The sequence below is a fragment of the Opisthorchis viverrini genome (assembly GCF_000715545.1).
Source record: "Opisthorchis viverrini unplaced genomic scaffold opera_v5_99, whole genome shotgun sequence".
Taxonomy (NCBI): domain Eukaryota; kingdom Metazoa; phylum Platyhelminthes; class Trematoda; order Opisthorchiida; family Opisthorchiidae; genus Opisthorchis; species Opisthorchis viverrini.
The window spans coordinates 735670-753649 of record NW_008751754.1 but is presented as its reverse complement, the minus strand read 5'-3'; the positions used below and the strand labels follow the sequence as shown (position 1 = coordinate 753649).

Genomic DNA, 17980 nt, shown 5'->3' with positions numbered 1-17980 from the left:
CGTTTTTTTGAACACAGTCTAGACTCCACTTTTCAACGCTAAGTACAATAGTACCGGATGATGTGCAGACTAACCATTTGTAATTGCTTGCAAATGCACGATCGCCTGCGTATGTATATTAACTAACCAGTCATCTAACCATTGATCTAGACGTCTTATGGAGAGAAATGTGCACTGGTTTCATTTGATGCCTCTCAACTCCGAAGAAATGAAGATCATAGTAATGTGTCACAATAAACAGCCGCAGATCTCCCCAAGCTTTAGGTCGTTCCATCAATGAACGGTACTTCTTGTAAAGCCCACGTTGTGTAAATAAATTCATCACCAATAATCGCTGAATCCCTTATGTAGGTTCTGTTTTTTCATGGACATAAAGTAGTCGAGTCCTCCGTGATCAACAGTAAAATTTGTGCACGATTCGTGCAGTTTGGAATCAACCTGAATATGAGGTTGGCTCCAAATCCCGGAATACATTCGCTTGATGAACCCTAAGATGGCTAGAACCAGTGGTGAGCTGGCAAAAAGTTTTCAGTGACTTCATGAGTACTGCGCTCTGTCAAGAAGATTTGCCATTCGTAAACTATCAGCACTAAACAAAATTGTTCACATATGTTGATCACCGATCATGTTGAGCGCAATTGTTTGCTACCTGTAAGTTTTTAGTCTCTCTCAATTTTCCATAGGTTATTTTGAGTATCAACCAATAAATTATCGATCGCCTTATGGTGGCTTCAACACAAAAAGCCTCAATTTTGTTCACATCAGTTCTCATAGTTTACCAACGATCAATTCGTCGCCACCATATCTATTACTGTGATCAATACATACACCTTATATTTCAGTACGGCGCATTGCAGTTCCCCAAATAATAATTTGGGTAAATATTCACTTCCAGGGACTAAGGAAGTCACTTAATCTTCCGTCTTTTGAAACACAGTAATTCTGACTGTCGGCTAGTCAATAGACCACAAAGAATACGACTTTACGCGGGCTTACCTTGCAAACGTTGATTATTTTAGTCGACTAACATATCCATAGCATATTCATAACTAGCCGGCGTAGGAAACTGTTTAACCGTCACAATGACTGATGCTTTACCACCAGCGTTCGGTCAGTGGGTGTTTTTTCACGTTTCTAAATGGCACACTGAACTTTGTGTCCGATAGATTTACCTCAGACAGCTCAATGAACCTACCGAAACTCAAACAAGGTGGAGAAAAGTATGGTACGGCTATAGATTATCCAGCTGAAAATTAAAGACCTAACTTAATATTTTGCCCATATGGCAACCACGTTTGCTGTTAATTTGTGAGTCAGATCAGGTTAAGGGAAATTCAGAAACCCTGTACAGTTGTCTTGCCATTTTAGGTGTCGCCACCAATGCGAACTTCACCAGGGACATTTGAAACGTTTCACGTATCGCACTGCAGATACAGCAACTTGTGGTAGGCTGACCAGATTTTACTGTCCAACTGTTAGTAAAATTGATACGGCTTTCGGATTATCCCGCTATTCAGCATAGGAGCAGCACTGGTCCTTCTTATAAAGTAGGAAACACCTGCACAATGCCATTCCAACTTGCGGCATAAGATAAATAGTTATCATACAGTAAAATTTATGATTTTACTCACGGTAAGCCGCGGTGAACGAAAAAACTAAGTTTCTCAACACAATTCAATAAATTGATAGGCTAACTTTCCTAGTTGGATACACCACAAGCTAAACCACCCAGTTTAATCGGAAAAATCAAACGATTTGAACTATTCGAAAGAAGTGAACTTTGGTCGTTAAGACACGGCATCTAATTGCGGCGGCTGAACAGCCAAAGTCCTGTCTATTTCAGTTCCTCATTATCCACATCAGCTGACTACACGTGGTATATCTCATATAACTCAGTCTGGTCAAAACTATCAGGTAGCCGATTATTTTCGAGTGACAGCTGCCGCTGAGAGGAAGAGGACCTTCGCTGAGGAGTTATTTATTAGAAAATGCCAACTGACCAGTTACAGACTATTGGACAGGGAAGCAAGACACTCATATACAACTTGTTTATAAAAACTGAACATTCATCTTCTCTTGAACGCGTCTTCCTGAACTTTCCCGGATATTGATTGACTGTTGCTCAAATCCAAGCAAATGCTACAGAGCGACTCCACAACTTTCGCAACAGATCTCCATTTTCAAGAGACTAAAGCGGATTTACAAGAAGAAAACATACTACTCGCATGTCTTTCCCATCGGTATTATCACCGTTACACCTCTACTGCTGACTAGATCGGGAAAACCAACCAAATCGCTCAAGCGTAAAAACATTTACCTGTTTAGTTGTGCATTCAGAGTACGTTTGGCCTCGCATGTTACATATATCGGAGTTCAAATCCCGGCACCACCAAGGATATGTACTGCTGGTGAGCACCGCATTATTAAGAGTGCAAATTCAACCCGGTGCTCTTTCCTTTAGCGTGGATTTACCGAAATATTTGCCCCAGGACAGGAGAACCCTTGTTCAAACGACGCAACATCCTCTAAGAAACAACATATAAAAACTGGAGGTATCTGGGATTTACTGCTCCTGAGGATACCGAAATCCAGGGCTTTTTTAGTTAAAACGTGTCCTAGTATAATGCTTTAGAAGAAAAACAACAAACTGATATAATGTAAACAACTGTACCTGAACAGTAGAATAACATGACAAGTTTATTCTTTAAACCTGGTATAACTCTAGAAGATCCTTGGAGAATAGTCACATCATAGTGATGGGTTCTGCGTTTCGGAAAAGCAACTTCTCTGGAACAAAAACACATTTTCTGCCCAGATATCCACCCACATATTTTATCTCATCCTTCTCCCAAATATGTGGTTTTCGCCCTGGAAAGAAAGATTACTTTGGAGATGGCGACTGTTACTTATCCGGATTAACCACTAACCTGTTCATTTAAACAACTCATGAACTAAGCACGGCTGATTCACAAGCGTACTATATCGGCGAACCCACATTGGTCTCACTTAGTCGGTAATTTAGCCTTGGTCACGCCCAAAGCACCGCTCATTGGAACCTTGTACATTTACCTTATCAAAATCTGGCTATATAGCCTAAGCATAAGACAGTACAGTGAGACCTACTCCAGTGGTTATATTGGGTTTGAAATAACCACTTTGGTTTTTATGATCACGGCGATAATTATCTTTTCCAGTGACCCTCAAATGACCCTAGATCTGTTTCAAAATAGTCCATCATAACCGAGATGACGGACGCTGAGTAATACTAAAACATATGCCTCGTTTTGCTGAAACGCATCAATCATGAGGTTCGTAAACCAAAGACAACTTCGTTTCGTTCTCAAGAAGTTCGCCTAATTTCTCACACACAGATGAAATGTTTCTAGCTCAGTATGCGAATCATGTGCAACAGTTCCCGTTTCTCAGCCTCGACAGGATTAAACAACCCTATTTGAATTTGCTAAACGCGCTTTTTTGACGGAAGGAGTAATATAGCGGTCACCTTGAAGTGTGCGAGCTACAATGACCACCCACTCTACTAGACTGCACTGAAACCGTGTTGATAACGTAAAACGTAGGAGTTATGGCGAACGAATACTGCCATGAAAATTGATGTTCTTCCACACAGCCTTTAGAGGTTCTGTGGGTTTCCTGTATAAAATATCGTTCTGGAAAGAGTAATTTTTCGACACAAATATGTATGGCGTTAATTTGGTCCTTGTGTCTAGAATGTACTATATTATTCCTCAATCATTTGGATCAGTTAGGTCACTAACCGTAACAATTTTCAGTCTACCACTTCAAAAAAGGACTAAAATGCAAGTTTTTTTATAATGTTTTCTGTTAAATTCAGAAAACAAATCGGAAATCGTATTGAAATTTCAACTGAAACTTTATAATCTTCCAGACTTTTGTTTGAACCGATCAGAAAATTTGCTTTCGAGAAATGCGTGAAAGTGACCAAGAATACTTTAATTACGAAGCCATGTAACTAGAGGTGATTAATAGATTTGAAACTGTTACGGCATATGGCAATATGGTAAAAGACGGGTTCTGTCTCAATCAGAGAGCGGCTTGTCGTCAAACAGTTGACATCCGTTGGACTTTTTGCAGTTTAACAGCACATGCTACGTGGTATTTGCCGCCACGTTATTTTCCTCTTGATGGGTATGATGCGGAAGCCTAAGTGGAGAACCTTGCGGAATCACATATTGAAGTAAAGTGCGAGGTTGATCGATTTACAAAAAAAATACAGAGAATGAGAATCTAAAAACAACAGTGTACGTCAGGCTTTGATGATGAGATATGATAAAACGGTCTTTTTGTGTTGTTTCACATTTCAATTTTAGTGCCAACAGAAACGAGTAAACCGACGACTCGGCGTCCAGTTCTATCAGACAGTGTGTTCCTGCAAGATAACGAAGAGAATCACCTCGGAAAACAGACCTGAAATATAGTTGCCACTTCGAAAATAATGAAAACCAGCGTCGTTTTGCCCTCATTTATCACAACAATGCTTGCAAACAAGAAAAACCTTGAAGTCATATCCGAACGCTGTTCCGCTAATTATAGCAGGTTTAACGCTACTTATTGCTCCAAAGTAGTGCGATATCTAACACAGTCTCACCGTCTTTGCTAACCATTAACCCGTTTTAGTGTAGGTAGTTATGCCTATCTATGTGTTGCATTTAGTCATAAACAATATATCAAATTTAATCTAATCATTTTACTTTTTTGATATGCACTATGAATTATGAAAACACTGGAATGCGATCCTGGATAGGGCAGTAAATAAGTTCATTTTTTTAATTCTAAGTGTTAAGATGACAGAAGTCAGCATAAATAGCAAACTTTTGAAAAGTTCACTTTACCTTGTTCGTCATCTAAACTTTGTAGTTCAGCTGCAAATAAACAACGTTATCTGTCTTGAATATGAGTTGCAGGGTCTGTCAAAATTCTATAATCTTATATAAATCTGGTTGGTTTGTTATTGACCGCCGAAAACATGTTCGTCAAACTGCCATTTTTTCCCAAATTGACACACTAGTGCCATTTGTTCAAAGACGAGGTTTCAAGCTAACTACGCCGTTTCTGTTATTTTTCGAGCAAACAAGTAAATATTTTACTATCAAATTTAACAAAGACCCACCCAACTCTGTTTGCAGGTGAAAACAAAACGAGATTGAGCACACAGCAGCAGTAGAAGTGATAAAACGTGGAACACGGTCACCAGACACCCGTTCTGCTAACAAAGCACGTGGTGAATCGGAATATGGTGTAGTTCAGCCTCACATAAAGTGTAAAAAGGATGTCTCTCCGAATCATTAACCGCAGTTTCAATTCGAATTTGTTCTGGAGCGGCTGCTGACACTTTCAAAATCATCTTACTTACCTAAGCTGATCTGCCTGCAACCGGGTGGGTTTGAATACAAATCGTTGCCACAAAAGGTTTAAAAAACCCACTGAGCAACATGAAACATGACTCAACGTACTGTGTTCAAAACTGTTTGGCACCAAGATAAGTAATTTACAGGTGTGGAATCGTTACAAATAATCAACAGTGCGTGCCCAGATGCTTCGGGTCAAAAAATATTGTCGTTCCTCCCTGCATTCTGGGGAAATATTTTTTGTCCGGAGGTTATTTCCCAGTAGAGTCTTATTTGATTTTAATGCATATTTCAGGTTTTTGCTAAAGCCGAAGTAGAGTCGTTACCTTTGTGATGTACGGCACTCTTGGGTTGCTGGAAAAGCACTTCACCAACAATGGTTCATCACTACTTTAGGCCACATCTCGTGAAGTGCCTTCGTACCAGACCTTCCACCTCCAAGGATAAAATTTTTGAACCACTACTTGGGCTTTTATTTGCTGTATACAGTCGTTTAAGCAAATGGGCTTGCCACTTAGTTTTAGTATGAATGAATGACCAAGCAGAGCCCCAGCCGGGGCTACGCATGCAGACTGGGTTTGTTCCTTGACGAAAGACGTGCTAAAAATCAAACATTTCAAGGGGTATACACACCCAATTTTACAAGATTTCACGCCGTATAGGCTCGCTTGCTCCATGAGGGTAGAAACTGGAAGCAGTTTGTGTGCGTCGGTATGAAGTGTGGTTGCGTGAGTTCATTGACCGGGTATGAGATGGAGTGTTGTCCACCAGAAAATCTAAAACTATAAAGAAGTCTACTTTTCTAATCTGAGTGTCCATATCTTACCCCCATAACTCTGACTCAGCATACTACAAAGCTGTCACCTTTAGAAACATGTATCATATTCACCCTGATTGTTTCTCTGTTTCAGGCAGTCAGCAGCTGTCTTGCAGCTATTCTGATAGTAAGTTAAAATATCTATTTTATGCGTTTCAATATCAGGTTTACCTTGATTCAGCTCTGTCGTATGATCACTAACAAAGTAACTAAGATTGCTGTCGCGGTGATCTGCAGACACTGTTTCCAAAGATTGGTGATCACGATACTCTGTGTGATTTTCCACTGGGTTTCGCATAACAAAATAAAACTGAATGAAGAAACTGGCCTCAGAAACTGATAACATATATCTCATGGAGTATGTTTAAAATTGATTACTTGCTGCAAAGCTAGCGTTTAATCAAACGGGCCATGTAAATTAAATTAAATCTTTTGGATTTTCAAACTTAAAAAATCAGATATTACTGACTTCACTTGATTCATACAAATAAAAATTTTGTTTGTGGGAGATTGGCATTACAAGTAAAGCGCTGTTATTTCGTCATTGTTGACTGATTGAACTCCCTGAAAAACGGGTCACTATTTGGCATTATTACCTACAAAGGTAGTCAGACATATGGCAATTCTTCGAAGCCCTATAAAATTGGGCAGTTTATGGTCTTTTTGACATAACCTTGCCCTTCGCGATTGTATCCCCTAATTCCCGAGTTCCGCAATGTTTAAGAAATTCCACACTGCTCAGAAAATCTTTTGATGAGGCAGCTGGCATTTATCGCAATCGCTCTCTTCAGATACGATAAGATCCACGGTAAGACCGATATACAAGTTCTTTACGCGAAGAAGTTTGTATGGTACCATGTGCCGTAAATCGAGATTTTGTACTGCACCCGTCCTCCTATCAAAGGTTTCTCTTACTCCACTGACTGCGTCACCCTCCTGAGAGTTGAAGCGGCCTAAAGCATAAACGACGTCACGGTACAAGTCAACCTAATAAAGTGAACAAGGTGTAAGTGGAATCCTGTTCAAAGATTTTGACTTATAGGTCTCCGGATTAAAACATATGTCAAATTTGTCTCAGTGTGCACGGAAAACCGGAATTTGAAGATATACTCTGACAAGTAAAAAGATATATCATCAGCTAAATATGCGCGTGGAATGGCAGTAAGCTACTGGATGAAATAACGTTCAAACTTCCAACCTACCTATTTAATAAAGATTTCTTTAAGTAAATGAATTCAACCTATGATGAAAGTCACCACTGGCGGACCTCTCTAGACATCTCAGACATTTCCAAATTCGCGACCTCTTTAGACACTTAACCTTTCGGCCAGGAGCGTTTAGTTGTTTCCACTAATAGTTGAGAGGTAGCGGGTTCAAAAATCTCTACCGGAGTTTTGTGGAATGCGCACTGCTGATTTCTGGATGGGCTGTAACGGTATGCGAGGCATGCGAGTAGTGTGTGTTTTTCTCGTAAGTCCGTCTCGCGCCAAATGGAAGGTCCACCCCATGGGGTTTATGACGGAACCTGTGAAACTGCTTTGCAGCATTCGTTTACACTTGCGTGATAGTCAATGAATATCCACGAAAGTTCAAGAAGTCGCATCGGATGTTCAGTTTCTTAAATTAAGTTGCGTATGAGATGCATACTTTCCTGTCCAGGAGTTTGTATCTGTTTAGTTGATGTTTGCTAATAAACGACTTCACGGCGACGGGCCTTCCTCCCTACCTTGGTAGAGGTCGAGGGTTCAAAAAGCTCTACTGCAGTTTTGTGAAATACGCACTGTTGGTATCTGCAAATGAGGATTAAACGGCTGTACAGTGTACCCTGGACTTTTTGGGTAGACTGTACTCACCTAAAAAACGGAACCTCCATTAAAAAATTGCCAAATATCGCAGCACTAACTATTTTAACTGACGTTCATGAGAACATCAATATCCGTTTACTTGTGTGGATATTTTGTCGGATATTATGGACAATATATGCTGCTCCCTGGTTATTTAATTACGAGGTTCAAACAATTTTAGAATTCATTGCAGCTGCTGTAACGGATTGACTGAGGCTTTTTTTACATTGTTCAAACTCACTTCAATATCGTAAGAAACAGTAGACTGGATCATCGCAAAACTAACCAAACTACCAAGGAAACAAACTATTCAAGTTTTTCATTGGTTCTCAATCGTTCTGTAACCACAGGTGAGAAAGTTAATCTGAGTCAGAGTGAGAACTACTATCGGGGACAGTTGGCCTTGTCCGAATGTTCGCCCAATGGAACCTTCATAGAGATAACCAATACCGGCGAAATTGTAAGTTTCTAATGGTTTTGCTTTTATCCCTGATACAATGATGTGACATAACAAATGGTTATGCTTCATCGTGACCTTATCTATTTGAGTTGCTTACAGTCATGGGTTAAACTGCTGTGGAAGGTTCTTGATTAGGTGGCTGTTGATCTGTTCCCAACGGCACCCAAATGCTCACTGGTGATGTCTCCTCTTATGGTGACGAAACGTTTACAAGTCAATGTCTCGGCCGATAGATCAACGGCCACCTGATTAACAACTAACACACTCATCAGAGCTACAATTTTCTACACAACGGAAGTTAGGCAGATTTCTTATTGAAACTTGATTAGCAAGTTAGGGTCGGGGTAAAAAAAAACACAGGTGACACTCATTCGCTGTTAATAGTGCATTCTGACGTGTGTTTAGACGGGAACAAGGGTGATTACACTTGAGTAGACCTAAGTGGTTGAACTCTGTCGTTTTTTCGCCAGAAACGACATGGAAAATGCATAATCTCGTCTTCTTGCAATTTGGTTAAAATGCCAGCCGTATTTTTTACTAGATTTTTTTGTGCAGCTGACTTAAACAGAACACCTATTGGTAGGCCTCATCCCAAACCATAGTTGGACACGACAAATACGTTCATTTGCATATGAGTTCCGTTTTGACAGGTCTAAATGAGTGCGGCTGGAGCTGTCTTTAATTTCTTTAAAGCGTACTATCACAAACAAGAGGTTCTGTCGGGTTCAGATGAGAATCTTTTCAAAACCCGAATCGTATGCAAATGAGAGATTTCATCAAATTCTGTCTAGTTTGGGTTGAAATAGAAAATAAGTCTGACGAGAACTTGGTGACTAGGCCTACCTAATGAACTCAAAAAGGAAAACGATCATAGACTACTAAAGTGTCTTCAGTAACCGTATGAGTAGTGTTTTGCGTCTGTACTTGTAATTCTAGAAACAAACCTTGAAGAAGCTGATGAACAACTGACGCCCTCAGGAAAATATATAAGGGTCCATCTGCTCAGGAGGACTTCAAATCTCTGACGTACGATTTGTGTTGTTTTCCAAAGGTATCTGAATGACATTCTTACCATTAGTACTTTATTCCCGTTTTGCGAGGGCCGCTTTCTTGGCTATCGCATCTTAGCTAGTGCAAATCAGTGCGCTCGATACGCTACTGCCGCATGTGCGTCCTCACTAGAACTAATATTAGGTAGTTCAATTTTCAGAAAGAAAGAAACCGGTTGCAGTGGAGCTACGTTTGTGCACATGCTCCTTTAAAAGAATGGCTCTCTAGTTTACCCAAACAAACTACTAGACTTGAAAAACTACGTACTAGAGATTTGTGGTTCATATAGCTCTCTTGTTATTGAATGTATGCGGTTGATAATGATATGCCCTAATCTTTTGAATGGGACAGTGTCTAACCTAATGCGCTGAAAATATGGCAAGGCGTAACAAGAATATGTAATATTGAAATTATATATTGGTGCAGTTTTTCCGTTACAACATAATGCAGTATGGCACTGTATAGTATGGTCGGGTAAACTGCAACAGACACCATTGAAAATCTGTCAAATTAGGGAACGCTTGAGTAGAGTTGTTAGGAACGAATTAGAGTTAAGTATATCAGTATAGAGGGAAACTGAGCAAAAGGATTTTGAGGTGTGGGGTTTGTTATCAATTGATCCGTTACCCTACCAAAGCTGGTCGGTAGACGTTGTTTTGCTAGTTACGGGATTGCATCAGTAACAAATGGTGATCTGCTATAAACGAATCCGCACGAATCGTATTTTGCTTATTGTCCACTGAGTAGTTGTGTAGAATCAAGTGCCGATGCTTTTATAGGGTCAGGAAAATGTGGTTACATTTTGGGTTAACCACTACTTCTCTCATTTACACCCACAAAGTCGTCGGCGCGCACCCTTCAGTTTAGTTACTAGTGTTCATGAATTATTGCATGCCGTTGTTTTACGTGGCTTTTCAGGAAGTCAACCTTGCGGGATGGTGTCTCATTCGAAACATTGATCAGGGACGTCAAATCACACGATACACCCTTCCCAGTCGAATTATCCCGGCGCACACTAGTTTCCGAGTAAGTGAACTGGATAATACCGCCACGCAATTCACTGCAAACCAGTTAGTCTAGCTGCCTTTACTCAAGCACAAACCTTATTATAGACTGTCAATTAGGATTTTTCCTGATCACGATTATAGTGAGATAACTATTCCCCTAGTATTAAGCTAGAAAATCATCTGACCTGAAGGAGCTGCCTAGGAGAACGTAAAAACTATTTACGCTTTCGTGACACTTCCTTGTGCAGTTTATTTCAGAATAGAAACCGTCGCTGACGATGCATCTCACGCAGACGACCTAATCAATAAGTGTGATTTTCAGGCAACCACAGCCTAAAACAAACAAAATAATACTATGTGCGAAGTACCCATGATCTTACGTTTCATAAATTATATCGGTCTTTGGTCTGAACAGTGTAGCAGGTGGAACACACCTCTTCCACCTGCCATAGTACTTGTAAAAGGAAATATAAAGAAGAGTTTCAGATCTAGTAACAGCGCTTATATGGGACTAGTCAGTGAAGTCATTTTAACCTCTGAGTAACTTCCAGGTCTTTCTGAGGACAGAATACCTGCTTGAAGCGTGTAATCATTATTGGTTCAAGGAACTCTCATCTACAAAGTAGACCGCTTCACGCTGTGCCCTTAAATAGAGTTCAAAACTGGACTGCATGTCACAAATTACTGTTTTACAGCTCATCGTTCCCGGTCTCTCCTGAGCAACGTACGGGTAAAAATAAGTTTAAAGCCTTTATGAATTTTTCTGACATACATATTCACAGCATAGAATGGTCCTCCCTTCACTGAGACATCAGGCGCACCATGACCTGCGCACATTCTCAAAAAAGAACCCCGTTCGTGAACTCTGTAGAATACGTGCGGCAAAAACAATATTACCTTTCATCTAGTGAAAGCCAAATGATGCCATAAATCTAGAGGCTTTAGGAATTCCAGCTGTCCTATACCAAAAGGCCGAGAGGCACTGTTTCATCACTGTTACGAATCACCTCCCATACAGGACGGAATTTCGGATGGGCTTTCCAAATCTCTGCGCACCACCGACAAACCTTCCTTCCAAGAAATCGTCACTCGAGAAGTTAGCTAGTACCTGAACTCTTGGTGTGGGTTTTGACCGCTGCTCACTTGTTATTGGCCAGACAGTTACTCTTCAACCCCTGGTCAGTAGGTCGTGGGTTCGAGCCATTCTGGCAGTTTGTTAGGTGCACGGTGATGATGATCGCTAGTAAAAAAGAAACCGTTTTTTCCGCATAAGTCGGCAGGTCGAAATGTCGGTTGGAATTTTCATTACTGTTCATAATGTTGGAATATTTAGAATCCGTTGGTTCATTTTTTTTGAGGTAAGCCTAAAGTCTGGCGGAATGTGTGCAGCGCGGAACTCTTGTTTCCAACCCTTTCTTTGTCCGTAAAAATAAAAAAGTTCACTGATCATCGATGGTTTGATTCCCTGCAGTATCTTGATCTATTGCATCAGTTTTCTTCCTAATTCCTCCGTTCTAACGCTCTTTTCTTCACTCTAGATTTGGGCAGCTGGAAAAATGAGTCCCGGTTCCGGAATGTTTGATTTTGAAGGACCGTATGCAAACTGGGGAACTGGGACGTTAGTGCACACAAGTCTCTATAGTCCAGATGGCACGGTAAGCTCTAGACTTTCGGCTGCTGCTTTGCGCATAAGGTAAAATGTATTACGACACTGCTTAGTTTGCTTCCTTTTTAGCTTGATCTATTGATTGCACGTTCCTTTCCATTCATCGGAAATTGTTGGAAACGCTATTTTATTGCGATTAGAAGTTAGTTGAACCGCCGTGGTTCATTGGTCAGCAACGATCTTCCAGAAGCGATGAAGTCGAGTATTATCTGGCGCAGACTGTGCAGCGAGACACTTTATAGATATTTCTATATCTATCTACACCCCAGGTTCCCCTTTAGAAATAATGCCAGTGTGCAGAGGCAACGGACCGAGAATCAGGTCGTGCCGCAGGTCGTGCTGCGGCTTTTACGATCGTGACCAAATTTGCATGCGCGAAGCATAAATCATTACTGTAGAACGGACCGGAAAGATGATCGTTGGCTTGTTCACCGAGCTGGACAATTTAGCTGCAAACGTTTCATCACCAATCGAGGTGACAAGTGGTTGTGCACAACCACTAACCCACCGCTACGCACAACTACGCACTCATGATGTCACCTCGATTGATGATGAAACGTTTGCAACCAAATTGCCCAGCTCAGCGAACAAGCCAACGACCATCTACGCTACCTGAGCTACCGACATTCTCCTCTATAGAGGACCAGAAAGAGTTGTCAGTCCCGAGAATGGTGATTTTTATTCAGCAGCGGAGATTCAAACCTGAGGAGAATATTTGTAGCTCAGGTAGCGTAGATGGTCGCTGATTTGTTCGTTCAGCTCAGTGAGCAAACCATCGACCATTCAAATATAAGCTTGTTTTCAATGAAGAGTTCATCCTACACTCGAAGCCAAGAAGCAGTACGCGTCTTTCACAGCAAGAAAGGTCAAATCTGTGAACTCCCTCTTGGCGATGAGCGGTTGATCAGCATTTTGAATAACTCGCACTTAGTTTTACTGGGATATGCCAACCAAACAGCGGTTGGTAGTGTACTCCACTTAGACATCCACCAGAAAGCGTTGAAGACTGCGTTGAGCGTGAAGAGGAAGAAAGATTCCCTCAAGAACATTCCAAACGTGGTACAAAAATAAACATTTTTCCGGGTGTGAAACCTTCTCTACTGAGCATCGCCAGGCTACTATATCTTTAATACCGTCTACCCAACTTGTCAGAGTTTTCACTGTCATCAGCACTCATTAAATCACGATTGCTGCTTTCATTCTATGCAATATACTAGTGTGATCGCAGCTATATATGTTTCTTATCCTGAGACCCACAATGTTTGCTAGGGCAGTGGGAAACTCCCTGAAAACCAGTTTCTCATTGACCAATGATAACTTCATTGGGTAAGCGGTACACACTGAAACTTTTTGCGGTGAAATATCGTTGCTTCAACTCAGTATTTACATAGAAACCGATGTAGCTGATTGGTAAGTACTTCAAGGCCATATTCCACCGTTACTTCTCTGCCTATCTGTTACACAAAATATCATGAGACACTTGCAGTTATTACATCCGAGAGCATGAAGATTCACTCAGCTTTGGGATGCTTGCGCGCTACAGTCATCCAAGAAGTGTCTTTTACCTTCATGCGTTCCAAATACATAGCATTTCTTAGAGGGACTTGACGACCGAAACAAAACTCAATGGCTTCTTAACATCCGTAGCATTTAGTTTTCGATGTCTTTATCACTTAGTAACCTTCTTCGCTCTGCTCACTAAATTTTCAAGTGAAACCCGGATTTTCTTTGAACCACACCAAAAAAATTTTATCAAGAAATCGTTCAGTGTTTTTGTTGGTCAAGCAGTTCTCTTGCAGTGCGACGCTGCTCATTCTGCGGTAAATGCAGGCACAAAGTGTGATGTCGTCATTCTTCAGCTGACCCAACGAAGCTGGAGTATTCACAGCATAATATATTTGTGTATTTGAATCACAATCCATAATTATCTTGTCATGATTTTGAAGAATCTATAGATAAATCCCAGAGTAACTCCCCCTTTCAGCAGTATGCTATGTTAATCAGATGACTCTTATGGTACGCCACACTTTTGCGGCACAGACTTTACAAACCGAATCAAATCTGACGAAAACTGGAGCAGGATTATCTCCTGCTTAGTAAATTTTTGGTCATTTCGTCTTGTATCGAGTGAACCTTGAAGGAATGATCAATCTGTTAGCGTTTTAGAGCTTACATATGTCGGCATGATAACTCAGAAAGCCTGCTCTCGGCATCTGGAGGCAACCCCTCGTTACTATTCCGATAATGTGATTTATCAAAGCTATTTGAATCTTCAGTTGTTTTCTTTGGTACCGACATGTGATTGCTCCATGATAAAAATTAATATGAGACCTCCGAATGTGTGGTAGGTTAGCAACAATAGAACAGTCTTCAACTCAGGTCATTATCTACTGGGTGTTCTGATGAAACCTAATGAAACTTGGATGAAGACTGGTGTACCTCTCATTCACCAGTTTCTGATACCTCACATAGGCCCCAGAGTTGCCGAGCCCATCTCACAAAATAATGGTCATGGGCGAAATATCGAGTTAATTGAGACAAACTTCGTACTCCTTCTGAACAACTGTAGTCAACAAACATTGTGATCAAAAGTTTTCACATATCGAATAACGGTCACAGTTTCGTCACATATTCAGAATGTAACTTATGGGTACGTACTTATGGTTTAAGTTCTTTCCAAAACAGTACCAGCCGACCTTTACGAATAATTATTGCTGTCATATAATTTAGGCTCTTCGCGGTATGTTTTTTCCATTCTGGAAACATGGCAAACCCTGATGTGTTGACCGATGGTGTACTCAGCGCCGAGTTTTGTTTTTGTTTGAATTCAGTTATTAGTGTTTTGATGGGTACGTTTGAACATAGAAGGCCATGCTTGAAAGTGGCACCGCGGTGAATAGGAACGAATCACCGAATATACACTCATTTGCAAACTAATTTGGTTTTTCGAGAGACTCACCTGGAACGGATTTTCAGCAACCTGGAACGGATTTCAGCAACCTTAAGAAGGGGTCATTACAAAAACGAATCACCATAACATTCGGCAATGTAGGTGCTAAAAATTGTCTCCGGGTGGCTTCATGATGATGGTGACTGATAAAGATTAAACTGCACAATGTACGGGGCACTCCAAGATAGTTATATCCGTAGCAAGAAGTCATTTCGTCAATTTGATCAATTGAACTTTTTAGGTGTCTTCGGTTTGCGACCAAGAGGCGGTTTCTGCAAAAGCTTGCGAAAAATTGTTTTTGCATATTCCAAGTTTCGTAGACAGGAATAAGGTTTCCCTGGAGTAACCGGTGTTGGCCAACGAATACATCAACAGCCTCTGAGTAGGTTAGACATCGAAAATTCCATAGTACCTCTGTCATTTGTCCTCGAAGCAGGTCACCTGACTGTCCTGCAGACAAGTTTTTCACCTATACACATTATCATCGTATGGCAACAAGAGGTGGTTTTCCTTCAGAGGCGCCATTGCCACTTTGGATTTTACGCCTTCCATGAGCAATACAAATTCTGAGCTGAGTGCGGAGAGAAGGCCGATTATAGGGATATAAATTCGTCGCGGATCATTAACCGACCCTTGCGTGACGCCTCGTGTCACCTAGGTTGATCTTGACCGCGTTAAGAAAAGGTGCAACTTCTCGGTTCTTTTTCGGGGTTTCGTTACGATGAGTACTAATAAAGACCCTCAGTGCCCTATGCCTAAATATTCATCAGAAGAATGCGGGGATCTACATGATCTAACGGGTAAATTACAGCAATGTTTGGCCACCATCCACTAGTTTGGTTTGGTCACATCAGATCTAATGCAGAGGTGATTTTGTATCAGAGCTTGAAATAGTTAACGGCTCTCCTGATTGAGTTTGAACTGAAAGAGAGCTACAGATTGATCATTTGTTCGGTCTACTTTTTACGATGTTAGTACCATGAGGCAAAGTCGTTCGCACAGCCATGAATAGATTTCCTCGAAAAAATCGCCTCTTGAAGCCTTTGCAACTTTTTTCCATTTTTAACGACCTAACAGATCATTATTAAATCTCACGCAGCACAATTTAAAAGTGTTCATTCCCGCGCAAAGCAGTACAATTATATAAACATTTATATGTCTCAGTCTTAGTAATTCACACTATGTGATTCAGTCTAACTCATCTAACTGTTCATATTTTCAGCTTATTGTAAGTTCTGAGTCACCACAAACCGATACCGCTGCGGGTAAAGACAAACCACGTATACGGGAGGAGGAAGTGTGATTACTTCCATCGAGTGCACTTTTAGATTTACTGTACCACTCGCCAGCCTTCCAACTGCAGCTAAATTAAACCACGTGCCTTATTGATTTTGAACGTCGCACAAAATTTAGCCACAAGCACAGTGTCTCTCCGCTTCCATTCCGTTTTCGTGCCTTGCCTAGATTTAGCGCTGCATTTCTTCCGCTCCGCTTCCATTGCAGGAAAAAGCAACACACACTCAACGGGTAGACTACAGTCCATGAAATCGCCCTCCTCTGTTTCCCTGTTCATCCAATCACATATCACGCACAAACTTTATTATTCCCTATTGCTCTTTTTGCTAGTTTACGCAATCTTCCCTGCATGTCCACTTACTGTGCAGTTAGTCCGTCCAGACCATGAACGTCCTCAACGGCTGGACTTGACTTTCAATGAAAACCAATCTAGTCGTTTATTTGCCTACTTTCCTCCACAAGCTCTCTTCCACGGCTACGCAGTCGCAAACCATTTTCTACCGACGTTTATAATGGTGTCTCCTTGTCTTCTAATGTATCTAAATAGACCTAACTAGTATGAATACACTGCTATGGTAAGTTTGTTTCTGAAATCCATCTGCTTTTTACTACCTGACTATTTTGAAGCCAACTGGTACACTGAGCATCTGTGGCAGTATGCCATATCGTCGTGTTACAAACTTGAGCATGCTCATCAAAGTTAAGATCTACGTCATGTGGTTTTGAAATTTTACGGAAGGTGACTTGAAGACGGTTGTGAGAAATTAATGCTACGAACTGAGTTTAAGTCTAATTCACAATCTGGCAAATTTTTCCGACCACGTGACCATGTGGTTGCCATATGGATACGAAAATTCATAAAGCATGAGGTGCCGCTCTCAAGCCTCCTGTTGCTACTTGCAAAAAGCAATTCAGTCACTGAATGCTGAATAGCCAAGTAGTTGTTAGGTCTCAAACTTCACAGGGATCGCTCATACTTGAGAGATTGGATACTGGACTGGATACTCAGAAACCCATTACACCATAGAGTAAACTCGCGGTGTGCTGCAAAAACCATGGGCTTTATTTAGCCTATTCAAGTCCTTGAGAGTGGTGTGAAATATGCTGGTTTCCACATCTGAACATATGAACGGACTCCTTTTTGAGTGTTGTTGAAGAGGCATTACCATAATGACAATGCGACAGGGACCTTGACAATGGTCAGAGTGATTCAGTCGTGCACCAACAGCTGGGGAATTATTGTGAACTGTTGGCCGGAGTGTCGCCAACATGCACGCGTGCGAGGCAACATCATCCAAACTGACCGTAACAGACCGTAACAGCCTTGATCACCGGCACACGCGTGTGGCCTACAGAGGAAGGTTGCACTGAGTGAACATGCCACGGTTTCTGAGACAGAGTTAATGGCGATATTATTAGTTTGTCCGCTGTCAACAAACGTGGTGGGTCAGTGACATTAATCTTAGTGCTTGTGACGTGATTACCCGGTCAGCCAATCACAAC

The 17980-nt window shown here is 41.2% G+C and overlaps 1 protein-coding gene across 1 annotated transcript in view; it reads left to right on the top strand.

The window, feature by feature from the left end:
- The window catches only part of T265_05285 (hypothetical protein), a gene marked incomplete at both ends in the record, with an annotated part of 56323 nt that extends 39312 nt beyond the window's left edge, over window positions 1-17011 (top strand). The window contains 5 exons of the mRNA XM_009170260.1: window positions 6299-6331; window positions 8399-8508; window positions 10477-10584; window positions 12104-12220; window positions 16685-17011. Coding sequence (XP_009168524.1) covers window positions 6299-6331; window positions 8399-8508; window positions 10477-10584; window positions 12104-12220; window positions 16685-16726 — 410 coding nt within the window. The remainder of the gene's footprint in view (window positions 1-6298; window positions 6332-8398; window positions 8509-10476; window positions 10585-12103; window positions 12221-16684) is intronic.
- Between the last annotated feature and the right edge of the window lie 969 nt (window positions 17012-17980).